The sequence below is a fragment of the Lissotriton vulgaris genome, chromosome 4_1 (genome assembly GCF_964263255.1).
Source record: "Lissotriton vulgaris chromosome 4_1, aLisVul1.2, whole genome shotgun sequence".
Taxonomy (NCBI): Eukaryota; Metazoa; Chordata; class Amphibia; order Caudata; family Salamandridae; genus Lissotriton; species Lissotriton vulgaris.
In genome coordinates, this window is record NC_141691.1 from 2,143,721,555 (window position 1) to 2,143,735,024 (window position 13,470).

Consider the following 13,470-nt stretch of genomic DNA (forward strand, 5'->3'; position numbering starts at 1 on the left):
TGGGGCCACGTGAGGCTGAGAGGTGTAGCGGGCGACCAGTTCTTCCCACTCTTCTTGTGTGGGATATGAAGCCACTGGGTCCAAAGGTTTTGATGGAGTGGGGACTGTGGTTGCCTGCTCCTGGAGGTAACCTCGAGGAGGGGTTAGGGGTTGCTCAACCTGTGCCGAATGGTGAACTTGTGCCTGAAACACGAGCGGCTCCAGTGCCGTAGAGGGGTCCCCGACCAAGGCTGTCCCGATGGTATGTCAACGTATTCAACGGTTACCCCTGTGCACCTGGTAAGTCCTGATTGCTCTTGCCCGAGGTCTTGTGGAGAGGGAGTGTTTTTTTCTACCGTAAGATCCTGTATTGGTCCTGGGGAACCTTGCCCTGCCTTTGTTGTAGGACTTAGGATCCTTATCTTCAAGTTGCTTGGTATGCTAGGAACTGGTGCCGGGGAAGGCGGGACTTCTGGTATGCCAGGGATGCTGGGCTCCTTAAGAGCCATTTGTATCCCTGGATTTTTCTCAGAAACTCTGGCGATCTTGGACCAGACTTCTGGGGAGCATTTTTCTCCCGATGGTTTGGTGAGGACCTTCTGGGTCGAATTTGTTTTGGACCCCATACTAAGGGCACTCTGAATAGATTCCTGCTGTTTGCTCGTGAGTGCATTTGATTTTAGTTCATGCATTTGGGCCTGAATTGAGTCTGAGTCTGGATCGAGGCCCCTCTTTTTGATGGTCATCGAAGAGATTGCCCCTCTGTGGGATTCGCTGTTGTTTCCACTGTGATTTTTGGTCTGTGAAGTGTCAGGGCAGTCCATCTCGTCGCTGTCTTCTTCTCTGACATCTTCTTCTTCTCGTCCTCCTTCTCCGTCTTCGTCATCCAACGCCTCTGGAGGGGGCTTTCTTTTCAGCCCTCTCGCTGGCTCTTTCTTTTGCTCTATCTGAGTCTCTTGTTCTGGTGCGTAGGAAACCGGTAGTATCGGTGTTGGCAGGTTGTTGGGCTGCCGAGTATTCAGGCAAAGAACCGAGCCTGCGTCCTTGATGAATGAGAATTTTGTATAGATTTTTGGTTGGTAGCTTGACCCTTTAAGGTTATGTGATAGCTCAAGGCTTGGGAGGTGTGGGAGAAAAGGGGTCAGGGGGATCAGCCGCTCATCCCCTCCTCCCTCGCCGCCAGCCGCCACCCCCTTCTTTAGATCATCTTCTTTGCCGACACTCGTAGAGTCTTTGTTGGAATTCTTGTTACCCTTATTTGCTCTCTTCGATCTTTTAGTAGGGTTCAGGGGTACATGTGAGTCCCTGGATCTTCCGGATCTCATTGTGATCTTCTTGTCTTCCTGCTTTTATTCCAGCCCTTTGTTCTCAACTACTTGTGTCTTCGACCTCTTCTTCGCGTGATATTGCTTTTGCCTTAGCCCTTGCTAAGGATGCTCCCCCTTGAGCCCTTTGGAACCCAACACCCCTGGTTGAGTAATCTGGTCTGATAGGGTCTGGGATAGGGTAGAATTGACTGCTGAGGCCTGGGGGTGGGGAGCCGGAAGACGGTGACCACGGGTTGGGGGGGGGGGGTTAGGTCATAACCAAGTGCTGTGGCATCTGTGGCGTCTGTGAATGAGTTGCTACTTCCTTCCTTCTGACAACTTGGCTTGAAATACTGAGGTGTCCACCTGGATGTGCCACTCGTGAGTTCTCTTCCTCCTGCTCTTGCTGGTTCTGTAACCCCGCCTCTGCCTTGGGGGTTTACGAGTAACTCTTTCCTTCCTTCCAACCGCCAAGCAGCCGGTTCCAAGCCAGATTCCAGGCCCAGCCGCGGCAGCTGGGTCGTAGTGGGGTAGCTGCAGCCTCTGTCCCTCTCACTTGCAGGAGGGGGCAGATGGAGGGGGGGGGGGGAAATGGAGAGGTCAGGATGGAGGGGCAGGACAGGGGGAGGAAAGCAGATAGCTCTCCCCCACTCACCCCCACTCACCCCCTCGCGGGCGAAGGGTGAGAAGAGTGCTTGGGATCCTGCTATTCGCTTGCTGCTCAATCTGCGCTAGCCCACTGCCACAGCTCACCTGCTCTCTATCCGGTCTTGGTCTGCCGGCCGCAGCGGAGGTTTGAGAAGTGGAGGCTTAAGAAGTGGAGTTGCAAGGTTCTTTTTCCTGCTGTGGCAGGCTGCTCCAGCTGTGGTTGCGAAGTGGCCCCCTGGCTCCTGGCTGTCAGCTGGTCCAGGGGAGCAAAAGGGGGCAGTTGTGGACTGGGGAAGCGGGACTGGGTCACCTCCCCTGCAGCACCTATGCACGTGGTTGCAGCGTGATGTGAATGTCTCCTCCGCAGCTCCGGCCACGTAAAGTAAGGTTTTTTGTTTTGGGATTTATTCCACTGACTCCAGGAGAAATATGTTTGCTCCGGTTGCTATTGAGCAAAGGTTTGTGGCGTGTCAGACTGCTTAGCGGCCGAAAAGCGAAATCTTTGCTGGCTACAGCCGCGGAGAGCAGAGTTTTTTTTTTAACTGTCCGCGTCCAGGCAGTTTGGCAGCATCTGCACTGACCATCAAAAAAACACCCAGCGGCTCCGGCCCCAGCCTCTCCAAAGCAGTGACCTCGCTGTTTCGCAGCCCCCCACTGCCGAAAAATGCTCACAGACGCTGTCTCTCTGACCGCCAGGTCAAACCCACTCGGCTCTGGATCTGCTCATCTCGCTCCGTCCGAAGCTCTTCTCGCTTCTCGCTTACTCGCTCGTCCAAGCTGCGAGCTAATGACTAGGTACTGGCTGCTCTGCTGCCCGGCTAGGTGGGGGTGCTGTGGGGTTGCTGTAGGCTGCTACTGGCCGCTACAGCCGCTGTGCACCGCAGCCGCTCCCTGCTCCCCGCCACCTCTCCTCTCTCACACAGCGGTGTCAGCCTCAGGACAACTGCAAAACACGGACCGGATCACAGATGTCTGGAGAGAACGGTGCTGCTGTGACCAGAGACCGGCGCGAACAGAGACATCTAGGTCCATTAATAAGCATGAGGCGTGCAATTTGCGGCCCCAATGGGAACCGCTAACAGTGGTTTTACTTATAACCCTGCCTTAATTTTCTTACATTTGGTGCTGTTGACTTGGTCAGACATGCTGTTGTGGTTTTTCATCTGACTAATGCTTCTAAGGGTGTTAATTACCTGAATCCTAGAAAAGGCAATCAATAGAGAACTTACCATATTCCTTGAATTGAACAATCTATTGGATCATTCGAGGTGCAGGTTTTACTGCCAACACAGTACTGAACTGGCCCTAAATACTGCTGCATAGGACGTAAGGGCATCAGTCAATAGGGGGAACCATGCTGTGCTCATCCTTCTTGATCTTTTGGCGGCATTCCACAAGGTCAATCATAAGATTTTGATTGACTGTGTTGAATATTAGTGCATCAATGGCTCAGCCCTATAATTATTGGCCTTCTTTCTTACAGATATATTGCAGTCAGTATCTTAGGACGCCTACTAATCAGATTCTTTTTTCTCTCCCTTGTGGGGTTCCACAGGAAACATCTCTGAGTCCAACTCTGTTTAATTTTACGTCCCTCTGCTAGCCCACGGATTAGAACTCTGTGTTTTTTGGTTGACTGCTTTGCTGATAACACACAAAGAGTCAGCAATTGCGTGCAACAAGTTAACAACTAGAAGACATGAAATTGTCTGAAATTCAACTCAGATAAAACCAAGTTGTTATTGCTGGGAAACAATACATTGTTCTAATTGCCAAAATCCGTAGCTAGAGGGGTTTGCTTCCATTCCAACCGTAGGCAATATGGTGTATGTATGTATAGGCATTTATATAGCGCACTACTTACCCGGAGGGTCCCAAGGCGCTTCGACCGCTGCGAAACCCTTCCTGGCTTCCCTGAGTGATGGTCCCTTAATGGGTATCTCCAGGGTGAGACCAGGCATCCCCGGCGGTCTGGTGGGGCCATTAGTGAAGATGAGGCAAGCTAATGCCCAGAATTGCCGAGTGTGATCGCTGATAAGAGTGGGCACCGAGGCGAGAGAATTATCGAGTCCGCTGACCCTGGTCCAGAAACCTGCCACGCCGGGATTCGAACCCTGGTCCCGGGCCGTCCTCTGCTCTCGGGTCTGCCGCCTCTAACCAGTGAGCCACACTACTTCACATGGTAAAAAATTTAGGGTTGATCTTTGATAACCCTCTGTTGTTTGATACAGGTGAATGCCATTACAGCAAGACCTTACATGTTATTCCTTTGGAGTTTAAGAAACTAGTAGTAACTGGCCTCAGCCTGTCCAAATAGACTATTGTAATGGTCTATTTATTAGCTTAGAGAAATGGCTCCTTACAAATTACAAATCATGCAGAACACTGCAGCTCGCACATTGCTGGGAAAACCTTTACAAATCTCAGTGCCTAAGGCTTTAGTGGAGCTTCACTGTCTGCCATTTGGGAAGAGGAGAGACTTCAAGGTGCTTTGCATTGCCTTTAAGGCCCTACATGGCGAAGGCCCAGACTACTTTAAAAATAAACTGATCAGATACATTACCGCTAGGCCACTTCGATCCTCCTCGGTAGCCAACTTTAAAGTGCACAAGTTTAGAAGTACGTTTTGGGGGGTAGAAGCTTTTCCTTACGGTGTACCCGAATGGTGGAATGTCTCACCCCTCCACTTAAAGACCATTTCTTGTTTTCAGCCTTTAGAAAGAATCTTAAGACCTGGCTTTTTAACTCATAGCTCCATAATGTAGTTGTCATAATCACTCTTCTGTTGTGCTACCAGTGCCAAGATGTTCTACGTCTATAGAGCACTTTAACAACTTATTTTCATTTCCTTTCATTTCATACAGTATAATCAGCCAAATTATGAAGCAAGACAAGGCAAATCATCTATATGTTACAACACATTTCTGGCATTTTTATTCCACTACAGTGTAATTTTAGCACTCATCAATACTGCCTTAGGAACAGTGTCACCAAATTCCCTCCAGTTTAACACAAGCAACCAGCATTTCACAGCAGAGGCACTATGTGCAATCCTTTCTTTCGGTAACTTTTGATCCGTCTGAGACACATGAAAATTACACAGGGATTAATGTTGCAAATGTTCATCCATACATTTGGGAAAAATATTGCAGCAAAATAATTGAATATTTTCAGTTCCATGACTGTAGGCAGATGATATAACCATTGTAGCAGTCATGAATCGAAATATCTCGAAAGAGTTTTCTAGCTTCTGCAATCTGCAGTGACATTCACTGATTCCCCAATGTAAATCATTTGGAGGCTTTACAAATAAAACATGTTTTTCTCCTCCAGAAATGCGTGACTGTTATTGACTGCAGAAATAAATTACTTGTAACCTTAACACAATCTGACCCAGATCAATTTTCTAAAGGAATCAGATGTTTGGGACTTGTATAGAATCAATCAACAAATCCAGTACATTTCAACCAGTTGACCAATATTTAGAGAGCTGCTGTGTAGTGAAGTTTGGAAAGGTTTAGTATAGCGCTTTAATAACCAGATGCGCATTACAAATATTGAAGTTATGTTTTGAAGTCAAAAATTCCTAGAGCCACCTATAAAGCCAAGTATTTTTTAAATTAGACAAACATGATATACCCTTCTTATAATCAAATGAATTTCTATTTCAAGTCACAGATGCTCAATGACGTTTGTCATTGTGAATGGATCTAAATGAAAGCTTTCTAATATTATGACATGTACAATAGTACTCCGGGGACCTCATTTAAGACAGACTGTCAAGCTGCACACAATTTTCTTCAGGACAATGGGTATTCCATAGAGAAGATCTGGATTACCTTTTCAGATTTTCAAGGAAACCATTAAGTATACTAATTAGGTGTTTGTTGTTAGCGTATTTAATGTGATTAACATAAAAATGTGGCCGAATCCAGCAGCAGAGGACATTAGAAGGACCAGCCAGTTTTATACCTTTCACGAGTGTATTTCTATTAATATGTTTATTTAACAATTCAAAAACAGCCATGAACACATCAGTAAATAACTGTAATTTGTTATGTAAAATGTAATCCCGCCATATATCTTAGACTCAAAAAATTTAATACACTGTTATTTAGTGTTTCATATCACACTCCTACCATTTCCTATCACTGGGATTCACATCTGTAACATTGACCAATTGATTTGGTTTTCTAACTGCAGAACACAGCACTAAACACGTGAGGCCATATTTTGAGTTTGGCAGCTTGGATACTCATTTAAAATGTGGTGATTTTCTTGTTTTTCTGTATTACATGTGCTATAGGCTACGGCTGAGAGCATAATTGAATTATTCAATCCCTAATATATTAGTAAATAGAGTACAACTGATAAACTTTCATTGGTCTGAGAAGAGTCTTTAACTGTTTTCTGGCATGTGAATCCCTCAATGGGTCTAACTTTATGACAGAGGCTCTACTGCTGGATCAGAGGATGTATGCCGTTAGTGTTAAGAGCTGATGTGAAATGTGCCAACAGAGAAATCAAGCCAGATACATTACATTAATTATTAGAAGGGTCTTATTTTTCTACCTGACTTTGTGAAAAAACCCACAATAATTCATGTTAGAGAACCATCAGAACAAGTTTGATCTTTAGTTTCCACATTATCTTCCCCATTGAGTTGATACAAATTCTGAAGTATTCAAAGCCAAACCTCCCGGTACCACATGGATTGCATAGTGGAGGCCTTTGTGTCAGTAGTTTCTGAAGTGGATTTGTTCTGTACTCCAGAAATAGGGGAATTCCCTGTCCAACTCTAGTCAGTAAGTTGATATTTCAATATAGCCTCAACTATTTTAAAACAAAATGGAAATTGGGAACACAGACTTCCTTCTTCTTAGCACCTTACCGTTCGTAGCAGCATCCTTTTTCATTGCACTGCTCTTTGGTGATTCCCTCATAGCATCATTTGACTCTTCATTTTGGTTCAATGACACATTTGTTTCTGGAAAAAACGTTTGATAACATTTACTTAAAAAAATACATTTTGAAATCACATCATCATAAGTAAAACTGCTTCTACTTTTATTTAATTGTTTCTGCTTAATTTTTGGATCTACAAAATCAAAATAAACAATGACGATGATGAAAACTGCAGATTGTCTATCAAAATCCATGAAGTCATTTTTTATTGTAGATCTGTTAACATGATTCAGATAATAAGTAACAGACAATTGATTCGCCATTGTGGTGCATTTTCCTTCTCTGCCAAGACAGAGTTGGAATCTCATCATAGATAGAGTTGTCCCGCATCAGTAGCTGTTTGTTCACCTAGACAGATCTCAGCACCATGGACAGAGACACTGCAATGGAAAATCCACAAAAGCCGTCCTCTGCCAGTGGATTTTCATTGCTAGTGGAATTTCCATGTAACAAAGTGGACACTTAAGATGCACCTGCAAGTGGGAGTGCACTGCCAATGCCTGCTTGTCTACTCTGCCTCACATGCTGGGTGCATTAGATTATACGAATCCTTTAGTGAAAATTTACTGGCTTTGTGCAGCAGACTGCCACAGTAATGACTCCAACAGACATAGTAAGACATCCATCACTTACATAAGGCAACTATTTTACAACTCCTTTTAGCATCATTTACTCAGCAATGACACCCAGGGTGAATCAGCAGGAGTATTTTATGTGGCAGATCATCAGCCACCCGCAGCACCACAAATTGACTACGCAGCTAGAGGTCCTTGAAGGTAATTAACCATTCCCTGGCAGGTTTCATTGACTTCCCTTCTCCAAAGAATACCAAATGTCTATTACATAAGTACAATTATAAATTGGTTTAGAAATCCGATGACAAGTACGCCTCACAATGAACACATTCTTTAAAGTTATATCCTGATCAAACCAGTGCCACAATAAATGGCAGAAAAGTGAGATGGACTGTTTCAGGGAATGTATAGTGAATTAAATATATATCAGATTCAGAGGCACTCATTACTTTACATTCATATTCCACAAGCCCACATTGCACGGATGTTTTATTGAATCCTAATTTTCATTAAGATTGTTCGTAATTTAAACTATCTATCTCTTTCTAAATATATTGCTCAAAAGCTTTTGGATATTTTCATGAGGTCATCTGGCAATTTGTTTTGAGGGTTTTGTGTTGCATCAATGTAGCATACAATGCTTGTGTTAGTTAAATGGCATAAATAAAAGCATGGAACTTTTACACATACTAACACACAGCAGCCCCAAAGTACAATTACAATTGAAATTTGATGGGGTAATGCAAAGTTTAGCAGGAAAATCTACCTTCTTGAATCTGTGGTCTAAGTTCAGCAAAGGTAGATGTGATGATTGTTGTTCTAGTCAAGTTGATTTTGAAGCAGAAATAACAGGAAATTCCAAGGGCTCCGTTTGCAGACAATTTCGAACAGATTTACAAAAGGCTTCTGTTGCCCTTGTGTCAAACCAGGTCCTGAAAGCCCCTACGATGCATTTACTAAGTCACACATTTCAATGCCTTGCAATATCTTGTGCAACAAGAACAATTAATTGATGTACAGAATGCAGAACAATGGGGCCGATTCACAGAACTAATTTATGACAAAATCCTAAAAGTACTACTTTTGTTATTCACAGAAGGCATTTAGTAGTCTTAAATTAGGATTTTGTCTTAAGTTAGTATTTTGTCCTAAACAAGGATTTTGTTTTAAGTTAGGATTTTGTCTCAAGTAAAGATTTTGTCCTAAGTTATGCTTTTTGTCTTAAGTTAGGATGTTGTTTTAGGATTTTGTCTCAAATAAGGATGTTCTCCTAAATTAGGATTTTGTCTTAAATTAGGATTTTGTCTTAAAAAAACTTAAGAAAAATGTAAGTTAATTTTCAGTTTTCACCCCTCATCAGCCAGGATAGCTTGATTTCAGTGGCAGAGTTAGCCCAGGACACACGTCTGGACATACCCATCCCACTACGGAGAACAAATGCAAAAAGAGCAATTGATGGACAGAATGCCTTATGTTTGCTTTGTTCGTCCTGAGTAAGCAGGGTTTGCCCAGACATGGGTCCCTTGCTTACTTTGCCACTGGATTCATCCTAACCTGGCTGATGAAGGGTATTAACCAGACACCGTTCGCAGGATGCTTGCTTCCGGTTAAGGGAAAACCTGACATGGCAGTTAGGGCTGGACTCTTCCCATGAGGCATGGGGTCAAGATTGATTTGCATATAGCTGGGTCTGAACTGAGGTGGTGAAGTGAGCTAAAGAATGATGGGGGATTCAACCCAGATCTGTGACTGGGGGTGAGGGTCTGAATAATTTCAGTGCTCTGTCCACCATTTCCTTGTGTTTGCTTTGTTTTCATTAAGTTGGCAGGGTATGTCCAAACCTGGGTCCCGCGCTCACTTTGCCACTGGATTCAAGCTAGCCTGGCCGATGAAGGGTTTTACCCAGAAATCGGTCTCAGGGTGCTTGGTTCCGCGTTAGAAAAACATGGATTGGCAGTTCGGGCTGGACTGTTTCCATGGGATACAGGGTTAAGACTGATTTGCATATAGCTGGGTCTAAACTGAGTTGGGGAAGTGAGCTAAAGAATGATGATGGATTCAACCCAGATCTGTGACTAGGGGTGAGAGTCTGAAAAGTTTCAGCACTCCGTTCATCATCTCCACTGAGGCGTTCCATAGATGGAGTGTGGATGTTCGAAACCATGCACCGGTAGATTTTTGCAGATTCTTCCATTTACATACAGATATAAAGTGGAGGAATGTGTCAAACTAATAAGACATATATTGAAAAGGAAAATGCCTTTAAGGATTGTTTTTTTGCAGGAAGGTGCCCCTTCAGACAGAAAAACATTTTTTACTGAAAAGCAGGCACACTTACAATAATGCCTTCATTGATGTCATGCCCCACATTGTGAGCAAGTAAATATAGGCAGCATAAATGCACCACATCTTTGTATAAATGGTGCTTTATTGATGTCTCCATATAACGTAAAGAAGCTACTTAGTTGCCTTGCTGCACTGCATGAAATGTTTATAAATCTGAACCCTTGATCGTGTCAGTGAAAGAAGCCAGATTTATTAATTAATTTTCAAATGTGTTTCTCCCAGTTTCAAATTAGTATTAATAAAGATGTGGACCCTATGGGGGTTAAATACAAAGTGATATTGAGTAAGTAATGTAGAACTTCTCTAGTACTCATTTATACATGCACATTTACATTTACACTGAAATACTCAAAACTGGAAAAAAAAATGAAATATTCACTGTATATTCGTACAAAACCAGGAAGAAAAAATAATGAACTGTGCCCCATTTCCAATTTCATTGACCAGGAGTTGGACGAATTGGACCTAAAAACAAACTCATGTAAAAGTATGTAAAAACATAATGGTTAACATTACGTCCCATACCAATAAACTCTTTTATAACTCAGCCCCACTTGTGATGTGTTTGAGTCACTAACTGATATCGAATGTGAATATCGCCATCTTTATAACTTGGCTATGATGAATGTTTATAAGGACCTTGTTCACGTGCAGAGACTTAAAATTAATACTGAAACCTGACAGCCAACAGTTTCGGGTGAGGTTTGTTAAAGGAATGCAGCAAGCTGATGGGAAATGAGTTTAAACCTTCAGAAATGAGCCATCAACAAAAGATTTAGAGCCAGATTTACGATGGATTTTTGCATGCGTAAATTTGATTTTGATTTGATTTGATTGGGGGGTTTTATATAGCGCTCTATCGCTCCGAGGAGCATCTTGGCGCTGGATGTAAATTGTGTGGATCAAAGGAGGGGAAAAAGGTGTAGTAACCCCAGAAGATGTTTCAGAATTAGACCAGGGCTTTGCAAGTAGTGGCTGTTTGATTGTAGATCCAGGTTTTGATGGCTTTCCTGAATTTACTTTCGCATGAGATTTCCCGGATTTGAGGAGGGAGTTTGTTCCATGCTCTTGATCCTTTGACCGTCAGAGACTTTCCTCCTCTAGTGGATAGTCGAAATTTTGGGATAATCATTAGGTTAGCCGTGGCAGATCTTAGGTGACGTCCAGGGTGGTAGCGGTTGAATTTGTTGTACAGGTAGGTTGGACCTGTTTTGTGGAATGCCCTGAAGGAAATTATCAGCAGTTTGAATAATATTCTCTTTTGAATGGGGAGCCAATGGAGAGTATCTAGTGCTGCCGATGCCGAGGACTTTCTCGATGTTTTTAGCACTAATCTAGCAGGGCTTTGTTGGCCCCTACGTATAGACTGTTACAATAGTCTAATCTGGATGTGATTAATGCCACCGCTACTGTTTTCTTGGCTGATAAGGGAAGGAAATCAAAGAATTTCCGAAGGCTCTTGATGACATTAAAACATGAGCCAGCTACTTCAATAGTCTGCTGTTTAAATGATAATGCCTCATCAAATTTGATGCCTAGGTTGCGGGCACTTTTTATAGTGCTTGGCGGGGCTTCGGCATTGGGTGGCCAGCAGGTTTGGGGGGAGAACAAGTTATTTTTCCCGAAGGGTAGAATTTCGGTCTTTGCGGTGTTACATCTCAGGTGGTTTAGGTTCATCCACTTAAAGGTGGCTTCCAGACAGTCCTTAAGGGAGCGTTCAGCGATTGCCGCGTCCTCATCTAGAATTAACACTAGTTGAGTGTCATCGGCGTATGCTATCATACTGATAGCAAAGGAGGAAATGATTTTCATTAGTGGGACCATATACAGGTTAAACAATATGGGGCTTAAGCTAGAGCCCTGAGGTACCCCAGATTTAACTTCCCTGGCCTCAGAGTGATATGGCCCTAGGATGATGGTTTGTTTCCTTTGTCTGAGAAAGTTGGTGAACCATTTCAACACGGTGCCCCCTATGCCTGCGCTACTCAGGCGATGAAGTAGAATATCGTGGGACACTGTGTCGAACGCCGCGGACAAATCAAGTAGGATCAGGACAGCTCTTTTGCCCTGATCCAATGCGGTCCTAATTGTTTCCGCTGAGAAGATGAGGGCCGATTCAGTAGAATGGTGAGAACGGAAACCCGCTTGGTTGGGGTGAAGAAGGTTATTGTTTTCCAAGTATGCGGTGTGCTGTTTGTTTACACATGTCTCTGTGAGTTTACATAGTGCTGGGAGGAGTGATATGGGACGAAGATTTGACAGTGTCATGGGGTCTTGGATAGATTTCTTTTGAAGAGGCTTAACTACTGCGACTTTCCAACAGGTGGGGATGTCTCCTGTTCGCAGGGAAGAGTTCAGAATAGAGTTAATCATTGGATTAACCTCGTCTTTTATGGTCTTAAGTAGTAGAGGTGGACAGGGATCAAGAGGGGAGCCTGAGTTCAGTTTTGAAATGGCTTGAGATGACTCAATTAAGTCAATCATGGTAAAACTGTCCCATGTTATAGTACCAGGTGTATCTTTTGGGGAGATAGGGTCCATTGTGTTTGATGCTAGCTGGCTAATCTGAGGAAATTCTTTGGTGAAGTTGGTAATTTTCTGTTCGAAATATTCCGCGATTTTATCGCAGAGAGCTTGAGACGGTGGTATTTCCTGTGATAATATTTTGGGTTTTCTAAAGCTGTTAACTATTTGGAATATTTCTTTTTGGTTGTTGTTGGACGATTCTATCAGATTGGTATAGTAATTTGTTTTCGCTAGCTTGATAGAGGTGTGGTAATTCCTCCTGACGTTCTTATAGATTTCCCTATCTTCCTTCCTGTAATAGCGTCGCCATTGTCTTTCTAGAAGTTTAACTTCTCTCAGCGTGACTTTTAAGGATTTGGTATACCAAGGAGCGGATTTTTTCCTTTGTGTCCTATTAGATTTGGTTCCTCCTGTAGTCAATCTATCTCCAATGGATTTCATCCAGCTCTTATAGTGTTCATAGTCAGTGCTCACATTTCCTACTGGTAGTAGTTTTTCTGTCTGTATCCAGTTCATTAGATCAGGGTGCTCGATGATTTTTTTCCAGCAGGGGGTTGAACTTTTATTGCAGGGAATAGGATTAATGTTTTTGATGTCTTTATTATTGTCTGTTTTTATATTAAAACTGATGAATTTATGATCTGACCAAGTTTGGGTCAGTGGCGGTTCTACTGTTATTGTATTGGCATTGGAGCAAATGCAATCTAATATGTGTCCAGCATTATGGGTTGGTTCCTCCGTTAGAATTGTCAGATCCAGTATATGTAAAATATCTTTGAGGCATACGGTGTTAGGGTCATTGGGGTTGTCGAGATGTATATTAATATCTCCTAGTAGGGTGAAATTAGCAGATCGTAAAATTAGATTGGATTGGTTTTAGACCCGTCTGCTCATGCAAAAAAACTGTAGCCCATGTTCTAAACCTATTTTGCTAGTCGCTATTAGGAAGGTGAGTTCCTAGGGCGTCCCATCCTAATGGCAAGTCTCAATCCTATGTAAGAATGTTTTGGGACCACAACTTTGGTTGCAAAACACTCGCAGTTTACCTCCCTCTTCAAGAGGACCCCAGGAGACCCCTTCCCCTTTGTGAATGTGTGTGCAAACATGTTTTCAGGACATGTTGT

The 13,470-nt window shown here is 43.3% G+C and overlaps 1 protein-coding gene across 1 annotated transcript in view; it reads right to left on the minus strand.

Moving 5' to 3' along the window:
• The window catches only part of LOC147725263 (uncharacterized), a 122,413-nt gene that overhangs the window by 75,221 nt on the left and 33,722 nt on the right, over positions 1–13,470 (minus strand). Inside the window, exon 5 of the mRNA XM_086918227.1 lies at positions 6,826–6,921. Within this exon, the coding sequence (XP_086774353.1) occupies positions 6,826–6,921 (96 nt within the window). The remainder of the gene's footprint in view (positions 1–6,825; positions 6,922–13,470) is intronic.